Raw genomic sequence first — 25,128 nt, forward strand, 5'->3', positions numbered from 1 at the left:
CCAAGCAGTTTCATCCTGTTCTCTTACCAAAGCATGCCAAAGTTAATGTGTTTACTCCTTCAATTCCATGGTGTGTGTTGAAGAGAGGAAGAGTCAACTTGTGCCAATTACAGCAAGATCCTGGGTTGTTTCTGGCTGCTTCTGTTTCAACATGGCATTGCCCAGCAGGGGAGACATAAAGGGGAGGATGTTTGGGTTATTGTGGTGTAATAAAAATATCAGGTTTAACATCTGAAGAAAAGGCTAGAGAAGGCCCTTTTTTGTAAATCACAGCAAGGGTTGGAAAAGGGTTGGGGAGGAAGGCAAAGGGGAAATCCTCATTCTCGTCATCACCTATGGAGGTGAATGTGTTAGGGGAATCCCCTGTGTCCAAATCAACCTGAGCGCTCTGTAATGAGGAAGCCTTCTTAGGTTTAACAAATTTCTTTGTAGGTAGCTGCAACTGTAAATCCGAAGACAATGTAGCAATAACAGCTCATTCCAATTGTTCAATAAGCGAGCCTGGAAACGTTTGAGGGACAGAGGCAGAGGCAACCCGGTTGGTGGGAGGGGAGGTCTGCACCTCATGTCCTTGATAATCAGAAAAACCTAAAAACTCAGGTTCATATGCAGATGAAGTGTCAACCTGAGAGTGACCATTCAGGATCTTTCATTTTTGATACTCACTTAAAACAAAAAAACAAAACAAAAAAATCTCCAATGGGGGGGGGATGTACTTAGCAAAATTTTAAGGCCACACAAATTTGCATAAGTCGTATCCAGCAAAGCTTCTCAGATTAAATGAAACGCACTCGTTACATTTTGCAGTTTGTTATAGCTAAGACATTGTGCTTCTATTACATCAGAACACAAGAAAGAGCCCTTCTGGATCAGGCCAGTGGCTCATCCAGTCCAGCATCCTGTTCTCACAGTGGCCAATCAAATGCTTATGCAAAGCCTGCAAGCAGGATCTGAGCACAAGAGCAACTGTCCCTACCTGTGATCTTCCGAAACTGGGATTCAGGGGTTTATTGCCTCTGGGCAGAGGCAGAACATAGGCACCAATTATGAATCACTTCCCATTAAACATCTCATTTCACGATAAATGCACATGGAAAACAAGTTTGCATATATAATTACACATTGAAACAATTTCAAATATGAAAGTGATTAAAATCATTTCACATATAAAAACAATTTCAAATCCAACACAGAAACAAACTGGAATGAAAAAAAATATATATTCGCTGGAAAGACTTGTTGGAAACAGAAGGTCTTCGGCGTGTCCCAGAAAGACCACAGAGACTAAAGAGGATTGGCAACTTAAGTGGACAGAACATGCAGAACTTGCAGATCTAACACATAAAATAAGGGAGCAAGAAGAACATATATTTAGAGCAGAAAGCATTTATTGAATATGTGGAAAATAACTGCACACAGCTGAAAACATTGGCAGCATTAAGATAAATTCAACAGTGTAAATAATATTTGATTGATGTGAAAGTGACAAACTGATTTGAATGGTTGCAGTAAAATATGCAGGAATGTATGATATGTGAAATGAACCATGGAAGGAGAAGAAGGGAAGTTACTGGATATTTTAAAGTTTGTAAAATGTTTATTTTGAAATGTAAAATTGAAAACTTTATAAAAAAAAATATTGTGCAGAAAAGACCATGGAGAAGGTGCCTGTCCGGTGTGTCAAAGAATCCTAGTGAACCATAGAATTGTAGAGTTGGAAGGTACCCCGAGAGTCATCTAGTCCAACCCCCCACAATCCAGGAATCTTTTACCCAACGTCGGGATCAAACCCACGACCCTGAGGTCAAGAGTCTCATGCTCTACTGACTGAGCTATCATAGAGTGCCATGGGAGAGAGCTCCGAAGGCTGGGTGCCACCACACTGAAGGCCCATTTCCTATATCATATGGACTGGACCTTCTGGTGAGATGGCATCAGTGCAAAGATTGCTTGGCCATATTAGATTGCCTCTTAGGCATCCCGGCCCCAAGCTGTGTAGGGTTCTGTACACCAGAGCAGGGGGTGGAGCTGCCTGTCAATTCTCAGTGTTGCCCTTGTTGGACTCAGTAGGGTGGAAGGGTTGGGTCTGCCTGTCGTTGGCTCTGGCGCCACCTACTGCCGGGCTCCTGCCCTTCTGCCCCACCAGGCACCAGCTACCCCTAGTTGGTGGATAAAGTCATGCAGCCATGCATAAGTGGGGAAGCGTGTGCTCCGACAGAGTATTTGGGGGGGGGGGCTGCCACACAAGCAGGAACATCTTGTTTTCATCTGTGAAACATTGGAGGGTATGTCCCCCACAATATTGCAAGGGAGCCGGGTGGGGGTGCTTCCACATTTGCACACTGCCTCTAAAAATATTGCCGCCTAGGCCAATTGCTAGGGGTGCTTATGCCTGTCAGGTTAGCTGCATGTCTCTTCTTGGACATTGTGTTCTGTATGATTCTGAGTGATTGCATTACGCTTTTGACAAAAAATGGGGGGGGGGAGCTAGCATAAAGCAGCTGAACTGAAGTTAATATTTATGCCCAGTGCCTGTTTGTGATAGGAAAAAGGAGGAGGGTGGGGAGGGTTATGACTGGTGAAGGGGGCTCATTGTTCCCCGTTCCTCTCCGAAAAATATATGTGGCAGTGACATAAAGCCAGCCTTACCCCAATGCGTGACTCAGTGCCACGCTGAGCCCTCTTTTGTTTCCTGAGAAGAGAATGCACAGCTTCTGCCACTTAAATGGGCCATTTTTCTTGCAAAACATAGCTTTCACCAAAAAAAAAAAGAGAGCACTTTTTGGAACAAGATCCTCACTAAGGTAAGAAGGCCTGGCATCGTTTCACTCGGCACTCCAGCTGTTTAAGAGCGGCCTTTTCTTTCCAGTGTCCAACCTATAATAGGTGCAAATGAGCAATATTTTGTTGTTGTTGTTGTTGAATGCTCAAAAAAAAGGAAGTGGTGGAAAAAAGGACCTTTGGGGAGTGCCTTGACATCCCACCCCAACCCTGAGAGAATAAAGACTGTATTTTGGGCAAATTAAATGGATTCAACTTTGCTCGCGTCCCGTTGCCTGCGAGGAGGGGTTAAAAAGAGCCCCTGCTCGGGGTGTGTGTTCCGGGCGGGGAACTTGCGAGGTTTTGTTTGAAATTATAGGAACGATTCCCGAATTATAGCAGCTGTAAGTAAAAGTGTTGTCAGGGGGTGGAGGTGCCCATTTATAATATCCCTCACTTCCACAGACTGTTAGCTTAATCTTCTCCGGTCAGCTGGTGTCGGTGAACTTGTCTCTGAACTGCATTCCGAGACAACAAGCTCCTCTCTTTCCCAGTTGGGGACCTCTCTCCGCGGGAGATAAGAAGAGACAAATCTCCTTGGCCGAGAAGGTGTCAATGGGAAGACTCCCTCCGCCCAGCGCTGCCCTGACACATGATGAGTGCTCCAGCCTCTGGAAAAGGTGCTGACGTGGCCACGCCAACTTAATGAGGTCATCGCTGAAGTCACGGCCCCCTGCTGATAACCTTGCAAATCCAAAGTTATGCGGAGATAGCACAGGAGGGTGTTCAGAAAATCCTGTCCTTCATCATTCTCTCGCTTGTCAGCCCCTGTTCAAGAAGGGGAGCAGCTACCCCTCACGATCCGAAACTAAACAAATGTTTCCATTGCATCGCGCTTGTTCCCTGCACAGTTTTCGGGAGCTGCTTTTTTAGACGACGAGAAAGCAACAGGAGAGGCAGGCCTTTGCAGTGAGGTCCGTAACAATCGCTGTCCAAAGAAGCCAAACATTCCGCTTGGACATAATGCAGTCTTTGTTGGCATATGCATTGGCAACCGGTAAAATGGTTGTCAAAAGAGGGTGACTTGCGTCGCTGAGGGCTGCGACTGGGGAATTTCACTTTCACAGTGAAATTCTGCGCTGAGTTTTGAGGTTTCTGCCCAGGGATGAAAATGTCCCATGCATTTCAAAAGAAGCAGAAAGAGTTTGTATAAAATTGCATATGGTGGTTTCTGTGCCTCCTGTCTAGGACCTAGGGAGTACATCAGTGCAAGTGGTTATTATTCGTATTTTAAAAATATGTATATGCCACTGTTAAAAGAGAAATATTAAAGCTGTGTTATGGGTGTTCACCAGCAGTGGCTGGGTTGTTTGTTGAGGTTAAAGAAGAAACTTTCCAACCAATGACACCTTATGACGCAAGTCTAGTGTTGCCACCAAATTTCACTCACAGTGAAAATTCAAAGTGAATCTTAGGGCTATTTGAGGGGAATAACCCTAGCCACTAAGGAAAGCAAATGTTATCTTAACAATACAAGCAGGGATGGGGAAGGAATTTTCTTTTGTTTGCATTTCAATCAGGAATTACCTAATTTGCAGTTCTCAACCCAACACACACAACTCAAGCCCAATTCTCCTTCGTAATCAGCCCTTCATCCATTGATGTGATGCAGTTCAACTGTCATGTACAGTGTACAGAAATGCCTCTGTTATGCTACCATTTAGTGGACTTCTCTCCTCATAAACTGCTCCCTGCCTGCCCATATCTCATCGTGGCCAGTTGTGAATTTTCTGTCCTTTCCTTCTTAGCAGCTCAGGTTTAATTTACTTAATCAGTGCAGCAAAATGTCCAGGGCACCTCTGCCGTATTCCCTGAGGATCAGAGCTATTTTTAGCCCTTGTTTCTGATCCAAGTGTGTTCGGCAGAGAAGAATTAATTTGTGTTTTGTGTTCTCTTGCTCTTTGGACCTTTTATATTTGTGGGGTGGGGTGGGGAAAAGACATCAAAGGCTTCAAACACCGGAGGAATATCACGATCGTCATCAGTTTGCATTCTGCAGAAGGATTTTCTTTCTTTTCTTTTCTTTTTTAAAGCATACTGAATGAAGTTCTGATTTAAATAGGAAACTGTTTATATTGAGTCAGGCCGCTGGTCCATAAAGCTCAGTATTATCTACACTGGCTGGCAGCGGCTGTCCACAGTTTCAGGTGGAAGTCTACCTGCAATCCTACTGGGAGATGCCAAGGATTTGCACCTAGAACCTTCTACATGGAAAGCAAATGCTCTGCTACTGAGTTATGGCCATTTTCTACCCATCTTCTATTATTTTAAATGAGGACCTCTGTTCCGAAGCCCTGATGTGTCCCACACCTCATACCATCTGGTCCACAAACTTCTCAGGCAGCAGGCTACTCAGCACCAGGCAAGAAACTCCCAAGTTCAATACCCAGGATCTCCTGGTCGTGCCAGGAGAAAGCCCTCTCTGAAATCTGGAGAACCACTGCTAGTCAGTCCTGAGTTAGGTCAGCACTTAGTGAGAGGGAGGGGAGCTCTCAGCTCGAGCTGTATTCCAGGCACAGTGGAGGGGTGTCTGGCTACGGCTTACTCACCCTCTGATAGCCTCAGCAAGTAGAATTTGTCAGGATCCTGAAGTCGCAACCAAATTTTGCACTGACACCCCAGCAATTATGGAAGTAGCGGGACTTCCCAGATAAACGTTTCCACCCTGCTACATCACAGATATTCCCAGGTCTTGAGTTGTTCCTATCCTTTTGATTGGCCGGCATGCCTATACACATCCTTCCAAACTCATGTCAGGACTAGTCTTGAACATTTTGTCTAGCCGTGGGGGCTGGTGACCATTGGAACTGATTGGGCAGAAGGTGGAAAAGCCAGCAGTAGGGGGCGCCAGAACCAATGACAAAACCAGTAGTTTTGCTCCCCACCCTCCTTCCTGCTGGGTCCTAGAAGGGCAACAATGAGACTAAGGAGAAGGAAGCTGGGCTGTAAGTTATGGGGCAGCCCTTGTTATCCCAGGCCAGCCCAACCTCTAGGGAAGTGAATTAGTCACTTTCTCGTTCATACCACGTTTCCAAGTGTTCTGCCATCTTTCTGAACCATTCCATTTCAGTATAAACTATGATCTATCTATCTACCCATCTATCAATCTATCTGCTAAAAAAAGTGCATTTAAATAATTGGCATTCATTGTTCCTCCTACTTTTGCAGCTGGCCCTACCCACCACTAGCATGTGGCCCCCAGAACGTTGTCCAGCAGGGAGTGTGGTCCTCGAGGCGGAATACATTCCTTACTCATGAACTAACCTGTCCTGCAACTCACAGGCAATGGTGTGCATTTGAATTTAGCTACCTGCCTGTTTTCTCACTCCTCGGGATATGTTCTTGGCTCAAACACTGTCTCCAGAAAATGTGTTCTAAATGCTATGTTTTGAGAGAAACACACATTGCAAAAGAAAATACATTTAGCCATGCTCGATTTGGGAGACTACATACAGATTGAAACGTGGATTTCTGTGCTAATTTAAAACACATACAGACCGGTGCCGAAGTAGAATCCTGAAACAGAAATGGGGAACACCTGCAGGAGTGACATAGCCTGGAATTAGACTCCTTCAGCCACTCCTGTGTAGGGCACACAGGCCCAGTAAAAGGCAATCTAATGCCCCCCCTCTCTCTTTCTTGCATGCTTTGCTCCCCTGCAGGCACCACCAACATCTCGCCCTCCTTTTCTGAGCCTGTGCCTGTTTTATGGGCTGCTTGGACGGCGCAAAGATTGAATTTCCCAGCATCTACACACGATTAGGAAGCTGCGCTTGAAACCTGAGCACGGTGGCAGGGGGATCTCCAGCTGGGCTGAGTCTTCTGCAGGCTACTGCCCCTGTAGTTCGCTCACAGGATGGGGAACAGCTGTCCTCGCCAGCAAGGAAATGTCCCTTGACTGACAGTCAGAGCAGATGCTGGTTTGTGGGGGGGGAGAAAGAGAGAGAGAGGGGTGGCTCTCGCTTTGCACACAGGAGGCAAATCCTTAGGTAGCGCTGGGGAAGGCTGGGACCCTGGAGATATGCTGCTGTTCCGGACATGGGACAAATATGTGACCCTTGACAATTCCCATTTTTCCATTTCCATTGGAATTCTCTGACACCCAGGAGTGTGGTCTGGGGCAAAATCTCAAGGGCTGGATAGAAATGTCTGGAGGGCCAAACGTGGTCCCCATGCCTGGTTTAGTCTATTAAAAAGGAATGGGCTCAATTCCATATGACTTAATGCCAGCACGATTTAGAGTCCCAGTGTTTCCCAACCTTGGGTCTCCAGCTATTTCTGGACTACAACTCCCATCATCCCTAGCTAGCAAGATCAGCGGTCAGGGATGATGGGAATTGTAGTCCAAAAACAGCTGAAGACCCAAGGTTGGGAAACACTTGATTTAGACCAATGGAGGCAGATGAAGAATTCCAGAAAGTAGAGTTGTCAGTGTCCCATTTTACCTGCCATTTTTGCAGCGTTAAAGGCTTCTTATTTTGTTAGTGCAAATTATACTGAATATATATATTGGTTACTGTAATGGATCCCATCACGAGATCATGTTTTAATTATGCTTTGAGTGGGCTCTCCCACTTTTTTAATTATTCTATTACCAGCATCTCTATGTGTTTCAAAATGGATTATTTTAATCTTGCAGGATTCTGACATGGGATTGTAGCCAACACCTAGTCCTACTCAGAGCAGACCCATTAAAAAATCAATAGGCGTGTCTAACTTAGGCCCATTAATTTCAAAGGATCTACTCTGAGTATAACTTAGCTGGATACAACCCTTGGTTGTTGTCATTTTGTCATTTTTATTTTATTTTATTTTTATTGAACAGAGAGGCAGGATATGTGTATTTTCAATGAATCAAATAATTATAATTTCCTTTCTTTGCCTGAGACTCAGTAAGTGGCAGTAGCCCCTGCTAGGATTGCCCCAGACCTAATCTCTCCATTCAGGTTGCAATATGTTTGTTTTTATTTCATTTTAGCCCAGAGGGCTTCACAGTTCAATGAGCCCTGGGTCACGATTCCTAATTAATAATGTTAAGAATCACACTCAAAGCCCACAGCCAAGGAGCTGGCTGGTTTGTTCCAATCAATGGGAAAATTGCAAGCACCTCCTCCCTCTGTTTCTTAGCCCTTTCTGGCTCATGATGCTCCAGTGACAGCCTAAGCCATGGTTGACAGGGTGCTCTTTTTTGAGAGAGAGAGAGAGAGAGGAACCTAAAACTCAAAACCTGGCCATTCCTAGAACCCATGGTAGCCCTGTTCCCAAGCCAACCTCGAAATGTCCCTAAGCCTATGTACCCATCCATCCATCCATCCATCCATCCATCCATCCATCACATTTCTATTCCACCTTTCCTCCAAGGAGCTTGATGTGACATCTCCACCCCCATTTTATTCCTTACAACAACCCTGTGAGGTGGATTAGGCGGAGAGTGAGTGCCTGGCCCAAGGGTCACCCAGTGACCTTCATGGCCAAGTGGGGATTAGAATCCTGGTCTCCCAGGTCCTAGACCAGCGCTCTAACCACTACACCATATTGGCTTTCATTGCTTGAAGCTTTCCCCAAGTCCCATTTCCGAGGCTCCAGGTTTGAGGGAGCCCTCAGCAAAAATGCTATCTGGTGTATGAAGCGACACACAGAGGTTGGATGGACATCTGCCAGGGATTCTTTAGCTGCGGTCCCTCGTTTGCCAGCGGTTGAACCAGATGACCCTTAGGGTCCTTTCCAGTTCTGCAATTCTATGATTCTTCAGTTCAAGCCCAGCTGGAACCATCCCGCTGCAGGGAGGTTTAGATTCTTCTCTGTCTACTTAGGCTGTCCAGCAGATCAAGAAGCAAGGGAAGCCTGCAATTGTCCCTCTGCTCATTTGGCTTAGATTTACCCCTGAAACAATACTCGTGCATACAAGCAGACCATCCTAAATGGATCATGTCCTTTGGAGGTGGACCGTAGCTCTGTGTTGGAGGATCTGCCTTCCATGAAGAAGGTCCCAAATTCAATCTCTGGTGTCTCCAGGTTGGGCTGTGATTGCGCTGAAAAGCTGGACAGCTGCTGCCTGCCAGTGTAGGCAGTGCTGAACTAATGGACCAATGGTCTGAGCCACCTTGCTCTGTTCCTATTTAAAACCACTCTTTATCCTTTGGCGATCACTCGTAGCCGAGGAAGATTGTCTTCCATAAACAATGAGTCCATAAATGACTGTGGAGGCCAGTTCTGGACCCACACGTCCCTCCACAGTGTGGACATTGGTTCCAGGCTGGAGTTGATCACGGTGTGGATTTGCCAAGCGTGCCTTCTTCTTGGCATGTTTCTCCCTTGCATTCTGAGTTCGAGTGTCACCACTCTTTATACAGGACCATGAAGACTAGAATATTACTTTAGGGGGTGACCACAGCTCAGTAGTGAGAGCATCTCCTCTGCATGCAGAGAGTCCAAGATTCAATTGCTGGTAGGGCTAGGAACATGTGCTGTGTGAGCCACTGCCAGTCATGGTAGACAATGCTGGGCTAGGTGGACCATGCTCTGAGTCAGTACCAGGCAGCCTCCCATGTTCCTATGTCCTATGCCCTGTGTTAATTGGAAGCGGGAGGGAGAGAGGGAAGGGAGTGACATTTAGACACCAAATGTCTTGGGCCGGCTTCATCATCTTTTCTGCTTGTCTGTGTGTCATCTCCCCTCCGTGGGCACAGCCTCTGTGATTAAGTCTGCAGTTCCCCTGCTGTTTTTAATAGGCCTGTAGACCCGACCAGCTGATGAGAACTAAACTACACAGCTTGATCCCGAATATTTTCGCTGGAATCTCCTAATACACTATATTAATCATTACTGTCAAACCATTCGGGAGCCAAATATGTCCACCCAGAAGGGCAGGAGGGGGTTGGGGTTGGGGCTGGGGGGGGGGAGACAGAGATTGGCTGGCTCCGTATTAAAACCAGACTTGGGATGGCCCCATGCGCCTGTCTTTGTACGGCTCTGGCATTCTGGGCCTTTGCACAAGCAAAGTGGACATCAGTATGGAATAACCTGCTGGCTTTCCTATCTTGGTGCATTGCAAGCAATTCATATGTTTTCGTCACTTGAATAGGGAATAAAAAGCAACGAGAGATATTTATTAGTCCAGCATGTTTCAGCCTCTACTGGTCCTTTGTCAGGGAAATCTTTTTTTAAAATGTTGTTAAAATAACAATGTTACTTATTTCATGAAAATTATACACTGCTTGATTGGTTATGTTTTTTAAAACACACGCACACACAGAGAGAGAGAGCAGCAGCAGCAGCAACAACAACAACAACCTCAAATTGGTTTACAAAGAGAATGAAAGAATAAAATCGTTGGTTAAATACAGCTATTTAAAACATTCCAAAAATTAAATTAAATCAGCAATAAACTGAAATCTGATTGAAGCACATATCGGCATTCTAGTATCTGAGTCATTCTTTTTGCCTAAACAAAATTGCTTTGAGCAGGTGCTTGGAAGGGTATAGTGAAAAGTGCCTGCCTGGTGTCAATAGGCATGGAGTTCTGCAGTGCAGGTGCTTCCACAGTATACTATACTATAGACTATAGTACTGATAGGGGAATTTCCCGCAAAAAAGCGAAGGTTGACAGCTATGGATCTGATTTCTTTCCGCAGGGCTTGTAAGACAGAGTTGTTCCGCCTGGCCCTTTGGCTTGAAATCAACATTGACCCCCCCCCCTCCCCCTCTTTCCTTTTTCCTTCTGTGACAGAACTCCTATTTGGGGACTTCCCTGGCTTTTTTCTGGCCCACGTAGGACCAGTCTGGATAGTTGGCCTTGGTGAAGATTTGACGTTTTCTTCCCCAAACAGTTTCTGATTTGAGTTTCTACTGAAATGAGGCTGCATTTTAACGTTGTATTTTAATCTTGTTTTTAAGTTGTATTTTAATTTTAAAAAAATTATGCCTGGTGTTAGCCGCCCTGAGCCCGGTCTTGGCTGGGGTGGGGTGGGGGGGTAATAATAATAATAATAATAATAATAATAATAATAATAATAATAATAATAATAATAAAGTTAGGTATGTTTTGCCTCTCCCACCATGGTGTCCTGGGTTGGGGTGTGTGTGTGTGTGTGTGTGTGTGTGTGTTAAACCTTGGATGTTGCTCATGCAAAGATGCTTAGGAAATGCGCGGTAACTCCTTTAGGAATACTCAGAGAGCTTTCAGAAGCATACCACCTGAACACCAACAGATAGCACAGAAAGATAAGTTCAGCATACACGGAGAGCTTGGTTGTGGTGGGAAGCCATGGATCTGGGTGTCTCCTTGCTTCTCCATTACCCCTGTGAGTGCTGAAGCCAGCCTGCTTATTTGTAAATATTATATTAATATGGTTTTTCCTTTCCTCGGAGACTGGTCTACCTTTATTGGAGTGCTTTCTTCATGTGCATCTGCTTTAGGGCAACGTGTTTCCATAACTATATAATTAGCTTTGTGTCCTGCCTATAATAATAGTGTACGCACACGCACGCACACACACGATACTCTAGATGGTGTTGTAGTGTTATGTTATATCAAAACCATGTGTAGCAAATCCTTATTTGCAACAACTTCTGGGTTTGAGTTTCAGCTCCTGCTCCACCTATCAACACTGATTCTCATAAACCTTGCTGGTTTATTTTCTCTTTCACCTTCATGCCAACTTTTATTTCTACTCCCAGCATCCCCCCCTCCAAGCAGCCTCTTTCTCCTCCAAAACATGGTCCTAAAACATCTGGATGGGGGGAAGGCCGTTCTAGGCTTCCTTATTTTCCCCTCCCCCATCAAATTTTCCATTTTCAGGAGGAAACAGGTTGTGGTTCAGAGGCAGAGCCTGGGTTCCAGGTTCATTCTCCAATGACATATCCAGGTAGGGCTGGGAATGTCCTGAGCTTGAAAACATGGAGAGCCACTGCAGATGGATGTAGACAGCACTGAGCTGGCCGGACCAAGAGTCTGTCTCTGTCTGAGTCAGCTTCCTATGATCCTAAACAATCCTGCTTTCTTCGTGAAGAGGGCAGAGCTATGTCTCTTGCTGAGCTGGGGAGGCAACGTTGCATCAGCGTGTGGCATGGGAAATGGTGGTCCTTCCACCCAAGCCATTGGCACTGCCATTGACTCAGACCTTCTCAAAAGCTGTGTGGCAAAATGAGAAAGGAGAAGCCCTGCATTTCTAAATGGGCTAAATCCTAAATTCATAGGAACCCAGAAAGTTGCCTTATACTGAGTCGGCCCATCTAGCTTGGAATTGTCTACTCTGAATGGCAATAACTCTCTGGGGTTTCAGACAACAGCTTTTTCCAGAACTACCTGGAGATGCCAAGGAATGAACCTGGGGCTTTCAAGACAGATATTCTACCACTGAGCTGCAGTCCTGCAGTCCCTGAATATAGGCTTGCAAATGGAATAAGATATGAAAAGGTTAACATTTCTTGCACTGTTCTGCATACTTTCTGTTTTGGTTGCAGACCGTGTTTCTCCCTGTGCTCATGAATGGCTACTTAAAGAGAATGTTGACAAATTAATAAAGGTTAGCCCATTAACCGCTGTCTTGGCAGGCCGTTTTGCAGAGTTTAAGAATCCCGGTTTATCCAACTATGTGCCGCTGCCAGTTGAATGAAGCGAGCGAGCACGTCTAATTAGAAATGTTAGCGATTCAGTGGGCAACAAGGAGACTGCCCCCATAATTGCATTGAGAATGCAGCAATGAAAATATTTTCGTCAGTTTTGAGTGCATGGTCCAATTTATCATGTTCCTGTCCGCTTTCATCTCTGAGCAAGTATAATAACGAGGACCACATGTGGGAATTTTGCCTCTGCCTTCTGCAACTATGTTGCTAATCTATTACGCTACAGAGATAACTTTGTTTTGTACCTACGACTGTCATGGGCCCCTTGGCTCCACCAGTTGGAGGAAGTTGGAAGTTGGGCACCCAGGGATGCAGGCCCACCCCTTGTGACTTATGATGCTAGGGAGGAGGAAGTAGATCATCTGCTTTCTCTCCTGGCCTTCCTGTGGTGTGCAGAGCCCCATCAGAGAGTGAGAAGGACATCAGCCAGCCAGAAAGAGGGACAACAGGTGGTGGTGGTGCTGGAGCTGGAGACAAAGGAACAAGGCACAGGCTTGCCTCCAAGAACCAGGAGCCACCTTGGCACATGGAATCAGAAGCACCCACCCAGATGGAGCACACGTGTGCACACACAGCACAACCCAAGAGAGAGAGGATCTTGTGAGCGAGCTCACGCCATCTCATCTGGCCGGAAGGGCATACCAATTGTTGGGACATCTTCCTTCCTTCTGTTCGGTTATGAACCTCTTGCCTTGCTCACTGACCTTGGAATGTTGGCTTCTGGTCCTTGCACTTTTAGCCTAAATAAATATCTCTTCCATACTTTCTAGTAAGAGCTTCTGTCATCATGTTCAGGGAAGGGAGACTGACACCAACTCTACAGAGGAACTTTGGAAGCTGTCCTATACAGAGTCAGACTGTTGGTCTGTCTAGCTTAGTATTGTCTGCTCAGACTGGCAGTGTCTCTTCGGGGTTTCAGACACAAGTCTTTTCCCCAGCCCTCCCTAGACATGGTGGAGATTGTTCCCAGGACCTCCTGCTCTTCCTCTGAGGGCGCAGTGTGAAAGTGGTGCCCACAATGGTTTCTTTTGGTTTGCAAATGGGCTCACCTGAAGGTGAAACATTGGTGACCCCTGACATAAATTAATGGTGCAAAAATGAGGGGAAAGTAGAGTGGGGTGTATCAAGTATGGGATTGCACTCTCTGTGTGTGCATATCTTATTCCCCATTCAGCACCACTGTCTGGTCACATCCTTAGGCGTGCATTGACAGCCGCTGTTGCCATTATTCTTGAACTTCTACACAGAAGCCCTCAGTTCTCTGTTTTCCATCCACCCCGGAGGTGTTCCTGCCTTTTCCAAAGTGGAACATCTTCAGAAAGTCCTAAAATGATACCAGATGTGCCCTTGATGTTCCCATTAGGGTAAAAGAAAAAAAAGGGGGGGGAGGCAAAGTACTGTCCGCTTGGGATTTTCCATATGCTCATTTTCTCCCAGTCAAAGAAGAAGAAGAGGAAAGGCGGGGGACCTTTTTCTGTTTGACTTAGTGAAGACACGGCTCCAACAATCCCGACACTGTCTTGTCACACAGTGTTGCCATTCAGGAGCACAGATAGCCTTTCATGATGTGAGATAGCTGCGTGGGACAATCAGGCAAGGCATTGTGTTGTACAATCTTGTTTTGTAGTCAGCAAGTAGGCAGCACGGGTTGGGGATTTTTACCCTCCAAAGACATCGGGTTGACCTTACAGAAAGAAGCTCTGTGGAGAGAAAAAAAAAACAAAAACCAGCCATGCACCACTCTGGCTTTTTCGTTTTGTGATGGATCTCCTGCTTTATTTTCAACGGATTTCACAATTCTCCTCTCCTCAGCCTCACAAGGCATTCTTATTATTAATGCTCCGCCTTTTCCCCACACCAGGACTCAAGGCACCTTAGACAAATGAAAGCAATAAAAATGAAATCCCAAAAAAGCTAAAAAAGGATGACAACTGAAGGCAAATCTGCAAATTATAAAGCTAGAAAATGGCACAATTAAAATCTAACAACAGTTACACACAAATGCCTTTATCTTTCCAAGGAAGAGATGGCATCAGAAGATGACTTGATTCCTTAATGGGAGGCGATTATTTATTACTTCAGGTTCCCCGAAGGACAATGTAATACCTCTTAAGTCCCTAAACCACATGCACAAAACCATACAGGCACACACATACCTTTTAACAAACAGTTTCAAACAATTACCGCCCACCCGCCCGCCCCACAAATTGAAATCTAACTTTTTCATTAATGGGCCTTCTAGTGTCAAACCTATAAAGCACATGGCGTAACTTCTCCTGCCCTCCCCACTGCTTCGCAACGTCCATTAACGATCTTTGGTGCTCTGTAAGTTTATGCTTCATGCCCCCAAGCCTCCAGTTTTAGAGACAAAATGAAAGCCCAGTAAATGGCAAAAAAACCAAAAAAAAAACCCTCACACCACCCCAACAACAGTTCTTTGCTGTCCCGGCAATTACATTTGCTTCATCTCCGAAAGCCAGATGGGCGACATTATAGAAACCAGACCCTTGCCACAGTTTTAATTATCAGGGCCCTGACAGAAACGAGTGAAATTTTGAATGACCAGCCATGGAGCAGACCGAAATGCTTGACACATGGATTTTTTCCTCCATAAAACTTTATAGCTTCTTAAAGAAACACTATTCATATATTTTACGAGGCCTAATCATTGACTAATGCCTCGATGGCTGCACCTGTGGCACATGGTCCCAGGGATACCCCTGCGCCGTTGCCAACAACTCATGCTGTTGACCGACCCTGACAGGCAGCACACGTACTGGAGGAGAGGCTGGCCTGGCTCCAGTTACCTAGCAACCATTCTAATAAGGCAGAGGCAGGGAGATTTATGGGTATTTATCTGCTGACGCATAGATTTGGTATGAAGCAGGTTCAATTTCTTCTTGAGAAGAAAAGCCATTTGCCATATTTCTTAAGGCAGGAAGAACAGAAAGATTTCAATATTGGTGCTTTTAGGTTTTGTGGTTTTTTTTTTGCAGGGGAACAGGAGTAAGGTAAAGGTAAAAGAAAGGTAAAGGACCCCTGGATGGTTAAGTCAAAGGCGGCTATGGGGTTGCGGTGCTCATCTCGCTTTCAGGCTGTCCACAGACAGCTTTTTGGGTCAAGTGGCCAGCATGACTAAACTGCTTCTGGCGCAGCAGAACACTGTGATGGAAAGCCGAGTGCACGGAAATGCCATTTACCTTCCCACCACAGCGGATCCTATTTATCTCCTTGCATTGGCATGCTTTCAAAACTGCTAGGTTGGCAGGAGCTGGGACAGAGCAACAAGACCTCACCCCATCGTGGGGATTCGAACTGCCGACCTTCCGATCACTTTTACCTTACTGGGTATGTGTGGAACCCGCCCCAAAAATCCAAAATCCTTGGAGATTGTTTTTACCTTGACAAGGGACTACCTTCCCGCCACAGCGGTACCTATTTATCTACTTGCACGAGTGTCCTTTCGAACTGCAAGGTTGGCAGGAGCTGGGACAGAGCTCAACCCATCACGGGCATTTGAACTGCTGACCTTCTGATATGCAGGCCCAAGAGGCTCAGTGCTTTAGACCACAGCACCACCTGCATCCCTGGAATGGGAGTAAGGAGGACATGGTAGAAGTATATGAAATTATATGTGGTGTGGGGAACATGGACAGAGAGCATGCTCTCCAACATTTCACGGATGAAAATAGGGACATCCTATTCAATAATAATAGTAATAATAGTAATAGTAATAATAGTAATAATTTTATTTATACTTTGCCCATCTAAATGGGTTGCCCCAGCCACTCTGGGTGGCTTCCAACATACATAAAAACATAATAAAATATTAAACTTTTTTTTAACAAACTTCCCTATACAGGGCTGCCTTCAGATGATAAGGCCATCCATGGCTGCTTGTAATGATGATTGTATCCTTTCTCCTGTATCGGGAGGGTCAGTTGCTGGGAACTACAGGAGAGGAGAGAGCGGTTGCCCTTATGTCCTTTCTACAGGCTTCCCATAGTCATCTGGTTGGGTACTGTGAGAACAGGCTGCTAGTCTAGGCAGGACTACCTTGGGGTTCTGAGATTGGTGAAGTGACTCTCCATGCTTGGGAAAAAGCTGGGGGGGGGGAATATTGAGTTGCTTTTGCTTCCCTCAAGCAAAATGACTCAAGTTCCTGCTTGGGGGAGCATCTGAAGAACTTCCAGGGAAGCGATGTGTCTCAATAAGATCAACAAGATTTCTCAGGTCTCCAAATTTTGCAATGCAGTTCCCCGAAGACTGCGTGCAAAACATGTGTACAGTACTATTGCATCTTACATGGGGGTTCTGTTCCGAGGGTTCCATGTCTACATAAAAATTGTGTATACCCAAACCCTCAGAGACACCCTCACGGCTTGTCGGGGGGGGGGGGAGAATCCTGCATACTCCCAGAACTCACATAGCAAGTAGGCCTTGCCCAGCAAGCAGGACAGAAAGCTAACACATGCTCTTTGCACATTCGGCAACCCAAGGGGAGTCTTTAAACAATCTGCCTTGAGCTTGGGGAAAGACCTGCTCAGCACTCTGGTTCTGGGATGCTCGCATGAGATCTCACAGGGCTCTGGGGTGGTCGTGCGAGTGGACTCAGTGCTCAAAGAGCTTTTAAGCTCTCAGCCTTGCTTGGGTTTAGCGTGCACAGATTCAACCAGCCCGCCTTCAACTACGTGTGGTTGAAACCACGCAAGTTAACTGCACGTAACATGTGCTTGTACTGCATATTAGGAGAAAGTGAGCCTAAAAAATGTGCATGTCCGTGGAAATCACATGCAAAAAATGCTTCCCTTTGGGGGAGGGGGAGTGCTTGCAAAAACGGGTATGTTCGTCATACAAAAACATGTAGCTGAAGAGAAATGTGCACTAAAATTGATAATCAATTTTGATTTTAGATTTTTCAAAAGAAAAACCTGGTGCACAGAAGTGCAGAACTAAAGTTAGGACTGGAACAATGGGAAGCTGAAACTAATACATTTGTACGTCTCTAAGAGGAAGGCAGGTCTTGAATTCTCATCTCAGAATATATATACAGTGGTACCTCAGGTTACAAACTTAATTTGTTCCGGAGGTCCGTTCTTAACCCGAAACCGTTCTTAACCTTCGCTAATGGGGTCTCCCGCTGCCGCCCTGCCGCCAGCACGCGATTTCCGTTCCCATCCTGGGGCAAAGTTCTCAACCCGAGGTACTACTTCCAGGTTAGCAGAGTTTGTAACCTGAAGTGTTTGTAACCTGAGGTACCACTGTATATATTTGACACTTAATGGCCACACCTGCAGAGTGCCAACCTGAAAGGTGAAAAGGAGTTTCGCTGGGAAGGAAACCATTGATTATACCACGTGAGTTACCCAAGTAGTTTGAAAAGCGGAAGACATGAGTGGTTATACCCCAGTTCTGCTGTTTGACGGCATCCTTCGGCTTAAGCACATTCCTCACCCCCTACCAGCTGTCCTTTGCTGGTCTCCCTCGTGTGGTTTTTTTTTTAAGGTACAAAGTGTCCTTTTACTGAGCTGATCAATTCAGAAAGGGGCTAGTACTAAGCCGAGAATATTTGGATAAACTTGTCAGCCCTTGAAGACAAGAAAAGGTCTTTTGTCCGTAAAATGGAAGGGCTGAAGAGGAGAGAGAGAGAGAGAGAGAGAGAGAGAGAGAGAGAGAGACCCATTACAGTACTGTAGGATCAGTTGAGTGCATCCAATAAAAACTTAGCTTGCCATAGGGTTAAAAATAAAATAAAAAAGGAGGTGATCGGGGTGTCTAACGGGTCTTAAGTATGTTTGATTTATTTATTGGAACGTAAGCCTGACATCCTATTGCATGCTCAGATTCAGCAAAGGCCTTCTTAAGACGACTGTCCATTGACAATGGGGACTTTGTATGAAGTTGAGAGGGGAGTTCGTAAGGCAGGGGACAAGCGACCCAATGGGCAGAGGAAGGGAAACCCAGAAGGTGAATTTATTTTGCCTGGATTTAGCAGCACTTTCTGGGGTTTATTATTAGTGTTGTGAAGGACCACCAAGGACTGCCCCACTGCCCCCACACACCCACACACCATGGTTGCCTCCTGCATGCTTGCAGGATCAGCGCCCCAGTGACAGCAGGGTTTGCTGGGAGGTGGGAATGGCTGGGGTGGCATGTCTGCAGCTAGACAAGACACAGGGCAACACCCTGGCAGTCCTTCTCAATAAGAGAGCCAGTGTGGTGTAGCAGTTAGGGTGCTGGACTTTGACCTGGGAGACCAGGGTTCAAATCCCCACTCAGCCACGAAGCTCGCTGGGTGACCTTGGACCAGTCAGTGGCATAATGGGGGGGGCTGGGGGTCTGTGGCTCCTGGTGCAATTTTTCGAGGGGGTGCATGGCAAGACACCCCAGCGACAGGATCCCTCATTGGAGCCTGGCTCCAGCGAGCGAGAGAGCTATGGAGACAGCTTCCTTGCGTGGCGGCCCAACACCGCTAGCCAGCCGCAGCTCCACTCCTGGGTCAGGTCTGACTGGGGGGCGTAAAGGAGAAGGAGAAAAATGAGGACCAAAGAGAACCCAGAATTGAAATATTCATCCATTTGTACCTGGGGCTGATGGGAGCTGGCATCCAACAATATCTGGAGGGCCAAAGGTTCTCCACCTTTCTTTGCACCTTCTGAAAAAAGCAAAAGATGTGTTTGCTGGCAGAAAAAAAGGAGGCGATGGTAATAATCTTGCAAAATAACAATAATCATTAAAGGTTATGAGGACTCGGCTTCTTTCCACAATTGTAGCACTCTTTTTGCCTCGCTGAACATAATTTCCTGCTTTACTAAAACCCCACTCTCCTTGTTGCTCTCGGTAGCTGCTCTGGGAGGGCGCAGTTTATTCCTCTCCCTCTGCTGGCAATTTCAAAACACAGAGCTCTCTGCTTCAAAACGTGTAAAATTGTGGTCAGCTCTGTGGTTCGCTCTGCAACCCTTTGCCCTGTGAACTCCTGCAGTTTAATGGTAGCACGTTTAAAAAGTGAAAACCCACACCGGATCTCAGACCAATGTTTTCTCATTTCAACTGCGCTTGTGAGGTTTGCTGACATGGGACTATAAACCGGCTGCAAGGAGGACCCGGCATGCTTTTTCGGGTGGGTGGAGAGGGCCGCCACTTTGTCCCGCTGCTCGATTCCACACCCATTTCCAGGGCTGGCCTTAGATCAAAGGGTGCCGCCCCCCCCTCCAGGTGAGAAATGTCATCAGTGGTGCATCATGTACACACACCTTATGCCTCCATTTTATTCAGCTGTTGGATACTTAAATTTTGTTCCTGCATTTATGGACTGCTTTCCATTATTCTGATGCACAGCACGTACGCACGATTTAGTCCTATAATAACAGGCAATGCATTTGACGTGGAACACCAGCAAGCAGGCCTTGAGTACAACCGTGCTCTCCCTACTTGGCTCAGTTGGTCAGAGCATGGTGCTGACAACGCCAAGGTTGCAGGTTCAGTCCCCGTATGGGACAGCTGCATATTCCTGTATTGCAGGGGGGGGGGGTTGGACTAGACTCTACAATTCTATTACTCTGCTGATTCCTAGTGACTGGTATCCGTAGTGCCTCCCACAGCGGGACAGATAACAGAAAGTACTTCTTCATGCAAAGCACACTTCAACTATGGAACTTGCTCCTACAAGGGACGATGATGGCCACCAACTTGGATGGCGATTAGACAAATCCATGAAGGGAAAGGCTACTGGTGGCTACTAGCTACTATGACTTTGCTGTCCCTAGATGATCAATGCCAGTTGCTGGAAACCAGAGGAGGAGGAGGTGCTCTTGTGCCCAGATCCTGCTTCCAGGCTCCCCAAATGCATATGGTTGGCCACCGTGAGAACAGGATGTTGGAGTAGTATTAAATAGCGGGTGGACATAGCAGACAACACAGTGATTCTCCAAGCAGCTCTTGTTTATTCTCAGGCTGGAACAGAACAGAACTGAAGGGCTCAGCAGCCTGCTTATATAGAACTCAGCTGCAAGCAACAGTAACAACTTTCTGTAGTTACCCAATCCCTTATTTGCATGTGCGGACCTGAGTGAGACCTGCATCAGAATGAACTATATACACACACCCCTAGTGGCCTAGGGTGAGAACTTCAATACATAACAAGTAGATAGGCCATTGGCCTGATCCAGAAGGCTCTTCTTATGTTCTCAACACAGCCATTGTAGCGAGGAGCTATTGATAGGCTTACCCTCCCTCACTTTGCCCCATCTTCTTTTAAAGCTACCCCAAGGCTTTGAACTAAGGATGTAAGAAGGGCCCCTGCATCATCTAATGAACCAAGGCTCCATCTAATCCTGATTCCCTCAGTGGTGAACCTTTGGGAAGCCCACATGCAGGGCATGAGGGAAACAACCCTTCATGGAAGGTCCCATTTCGATATCATGGATGAAGAACCTATTCCACCACAACGCGCCCTCCCCCCTCTTAAAATACATTGGCTGTATCTAGGTCCTACTCAAAGTAGACCCACTGGAGTTAATGGACGTACGTGAGCCATGCCCATTAATTTGAATCTATTTCTTTCTTTATTACATTTATATTCCACCTTTCCTCCAGGGAGTTTAAGGGGGCATACCTAGTTCTTCTCCTGCTCCTCATTTTATCCTCGCAACAACCCCTGGGAGGTAAATTACGCTGAGATGCAGTGACTGGCCCAGGGTCACCCCATGAGCTTTTTTTAAAAAATAAATTATTATTTAGATCATCAACAACCCAGACAAAAACAGTGAATCCCTCCAGGCAGCAGATGCATCGGATATACATGAACAATGAAACATATTCAAATCAACCATATGTACAATTCTATATATATATATTAACAATCCGCAAGGTTTATTTAGCTTTTAACGTTTTGATTACCCCAAATTGTTCAAACCTACCCAAATAATCCAGTAGGTTCTCAAGCCAATCCTCCTCTTTCTCACCCCATGAGCTTCAAGTCCTGGTCTCCTTGGTCCTCGGGATTTGAATCCTGGTCTCCCAGGTCCTCATACACCACACTGGGTCTTCTCCGAGTAGGGCTAGCATTGGCTACAACCCTGTGTAAACCAAAGGCCATCTCTACGTCCCATGCCAGCAAATTCCACGCCTCAGTCCCATAAGATAAGTGAACATGAGAAAGCAGAAATGGCCAACCTAAGGAATGATGCGGAGGAGTGAGGTGATCAAAACAACACGCCTGGAGGTGGGGGCTGGGTGTGTGTGAGGTGGACAGAGTTGAGCCCAGACAAAAGTGATGAGTGAAGAAATGCAGAGACAGCCAGCAAAGCACTGCATTGTCACCTCTTGTCAAGGAATCGAATCGGTTCCCTCCCCCAGCTCCACACAGACAGCTGCCTTCCCTTTCACCACCTCCCCAATCTCCCTATCTGTGTCCACACAGGAGGCTTTGATAACACAGAAATAACCCAAGCAGAAGATGTTGGGTTTTTAAAAAACAAAAAACAAAAAAACACTGTGGTTTATATTAAGGTAGACTCAGAGTAGACCAATATCAACCCTACCCTGAGTAATCACACTGAAATGAACGAACGTGATGAACTAGGGCCTGTCCATTTCTACGAGTCAACTCTGAGTAAGTCTTGGCCATCTTCAAATATTTGAAAGGTTGTCACATAGAAGATGGAGCAAGCTTGCTTTCTGCTGCTCTGGGGGGAGGGCCGAAGCCGATGGGTTCCCATTGCAAGGAAGGTGATTCTGACTAAACTTTAGGAAGAACTTTCTGACAGTAAGAGCTCTTTGAAAGCGGGAAGGACTCCTTCGACAGGTGGTGGCCTCTCCTTCATTGTAGGCTTTTAAACAGAAGTTGGGGGTGACCATCTTGTCAGGGATTCTTCTGGACACCCCCCCTGCCCCCCTTTCCCATTCACTAGCTTTGCGGGTTTGGGAGATACTTATCTGCAAAAGCAGAGGTGTCCTATTCTCCTTGCCAAAGGTCCAAAATCACTCTGGCAAGGTATGCAAATCATTGTTTTTCCACATCTGGCTAATTGCACATTGCATTCATCATCCATTAAAAAAAAAAAAACCAGACCTCTCTCAAAGCAGGAGGCTTTGAAGGTTAACACTTCCACACTTTGAATGGAGCCCAGAACATTCCAGTAACTTAGTCCAAGTTAGTACTGTTAAGCTTGCTCCACTTCTTAGAGCAACGAAAAGTTTCGAAGGCCCAACACGTACAAAACTTGTGATTTCCTTAGGAAGGAGGCCCCTGGCATTTTGTAATAGTTGTATTTATTTACAAATATACAGCTGGGGTAGGGAGCAACGGGCTGCCTTTTGGAGCACTTACGTTGTATGCCTACACAATAAGTACTCCAAAAGGCATATAGTTGCTGCTATGTCAGATCTCTAGGGAGATGGCTGGTACACGAAAATGCATACAGAGCTCAATGTTTAGTTCTCTGTGTTACTCACCTCCCCCTTAAAACTGCAACCAGCCCCACCACCACCACCAAAAAAACAAAAAACCCACCATAGAAGCAATTGGCTATCTATCTGTTTAAAACCCCAGGCAATATATCACCTGTGTTTGTCTAACAAAGGGATCCAGGCCAGACCTGTCTGGGTCCCAATTTCAAACATTCCTGCTCCTGCACAAACTCCCAGGTTTACATCAGTGATGTCCTAACCTCCGTGTACCTGGGAGTCATGTCCTATTCCAGCTGCAGTTCCTTAACTGTACTCACAACTCTGAACCACATTGCAGTAATCACACTGGGGAAGTACCCAAGCTCTTCAGAACACTCACTTGCCTCTGCGAAAAAGAAAGAAAGAAAGAAAAGGGTGTGTGTGAAAATCTTTGCTACCTGCCTGCAGATACTCTCACATAACTTGCTAGCTTTCCTGTGTGAAGAAAGTAGAGGCTCTTTGAGAAGAGATAGAGAGAGAGATAGAAAACAACCACGATTTTTTAAAAGGTCACCAACACCATTTTATTTCCCACACTTGCACATTTGTATCTTCTAAGTATTTGTGAGCATGTCTGTAATCAGGGCTTCTGTTAATCACAACTGGGCTTCTGTTCCTAGGCTTCAGCTGAGATAACTTGCTTTTGCCCAGTCTTCCGCAACCTGGTGCCCTCCAAATGTTGCGGGACTCCATCTCCCACAATCCCGGGTGTTTGGCTGTGTCAGCATGGGCCAGCGGAGTTTAATGGTATCTGGAGGGCACCAGGTTGGGGAAGGGTGCTTAGATTGACAATGAAGCATGCTGCCTTTTAATCAACCCTATTTTCTCTTTCAATGTACTTTCTTTAAAAAAAGAAAGAAAGAAAGAAAGAAAGAAAGAAAGAAAGAAAGAAAGAAAGAAAGAAAGAAAGGGGGGAGGAATCTGGATCCATCTCTACCTAGAAGTCGCACACTTTGACCTCAAACCCAAATGTGTAGTGACTGATTGCAATTGTAGCTAGGTTAAAATCACTCTGTGCATGCCCAGAAATACTTTGTTCAAGGGGCTGGTTTTCATAAGCAACCCAACTGCTGGCTTATTCTTTTTTTTTTCTACATAAGCCCTTCTGTGTGCAGGATTTCAGGGTGAAACTTGGGCATAAATTGCTTGATTCAGGGATGCAGCCCACAGTATAGGAACATGTCGTCAGTCCATCTGGCTCAGTATTGTCTACCGTGACTGGCAGAAGCTCTCCAGGGTTTCAGGGAGAGAGGCCTCTCCGAGCCCTACCTGGAGATGCCAGGGATTGAACTCTTGAGCTATTGCATTCAAGGAGAGGTGCTCTACCACAGAGCTATGGCCTTTGGCATGGTTCCCCTTGCCGGAGGAATCACAATTGTGGATGTCACTATGGGCTGGAACTGTGCACTTTCTCAGTTTGCACAAAGGAAGAAAGGCCAAGAGAGGTTGTGAGTTCCAAGACGCAACTGGTTTTCCCAGACCGATTTGAACTGGCCAATAAATGTTGGGCTGCTTTTCTCCCTCCCATCCTGCTCATGCCTTTACTTAAATACTTATAGCAGGGGTAGGGAACATCAGGCTCTGGGGCCCAATGTAGCCCTCAACCCCCTCCTTTTAGCCCTCAGAACTCTCCCCAGAGCACAGCCCTCACTAGCACTGCTTCAGATCCTCCTTGAGCATTTGAATGTGTGCCTGAACTCTGATAATAACCCCTTGCTTACCTGGATGGAGGATGGAGAGGGGATCCATGTGTGGGTATGTGTATAAAGCAGCCTGCTGCACAAAAGTAAATTTTTGCCGTGGTTCTTCTTCCCACTTCTGCCTTTGGGGCCACGTGGCCCTCGGGAGATTGCTTTGAGAGGAATGCGGCACTTCACCTGAAAAACCGTTCCCAGCCCCTGGCTTATGGTCTTCCAAATTTGGTTATTTTAACACTTCCTTCTCTTTCAGATTGGCGATGACCTGGGCACTGAGAAATTCTGCGTCGATGCCAACCAGACAGGAAACGGGAACTGGCTGAAGTACATCCGGGTGGCCTGCTCCAGCGAAGAACAAAACCTAGCCGTGTGTCCTGCGAATGACCAGGTATGATCTGGCTCCGTGGAATCCGCTTCTCTTCCCCGTGTCATCTTGTTTCTCTGCTGCTGCGCTGAAACTTGGCGGGGCCAGTTGGGCAGTGAGAGAGGAGTTAAGTGTACCACAGGAGAAAGTTCTTCTGATTTATCATTCGAA

The 25,128-nt window shown here is 46.2% G+C and overlaps 1 protein-coding gene across 11 annotated transcripts in view; it reads left to right on the forward strand.

Moving 5' to 3' along the window:
* PRDM16 (PR/SET domain 16) overlaps positions 1-25,128 on the forward strand; it is a 433,577-nt gene that overhangs the window by 349,148 nt on the left and 59,301 nt on the right. For all 11 annotated transcript variants that reach the window (XM_033156414.1, XM_033156415.1, XM_033156409.1 and 8 more), the window contains one exon: positions 24,847-24,981. In XM_033156414.1, the coding sequence (XP_033012305.1) occupies positions 24,847-24,981 (135 nt within the window). The remainder of the gene's footprint in view (positions 1-24,846; positions 24,982-25,128) is intronic.

The sequence above is a fragment of the Lacerta agilis genome, chromosome 8 (genome assembly GCF_009819535.1).
Source record: "Lacerta agilis isolate rLacAgi1 chromosome 8, rLacAgi1.pri, whole genome shotgun sequence".
NCBI lineage: Eukaryota > Metazoa > Chordata > Lepidosauria > Squamata > Lacertidae > Lacerta > Lacerta agilis.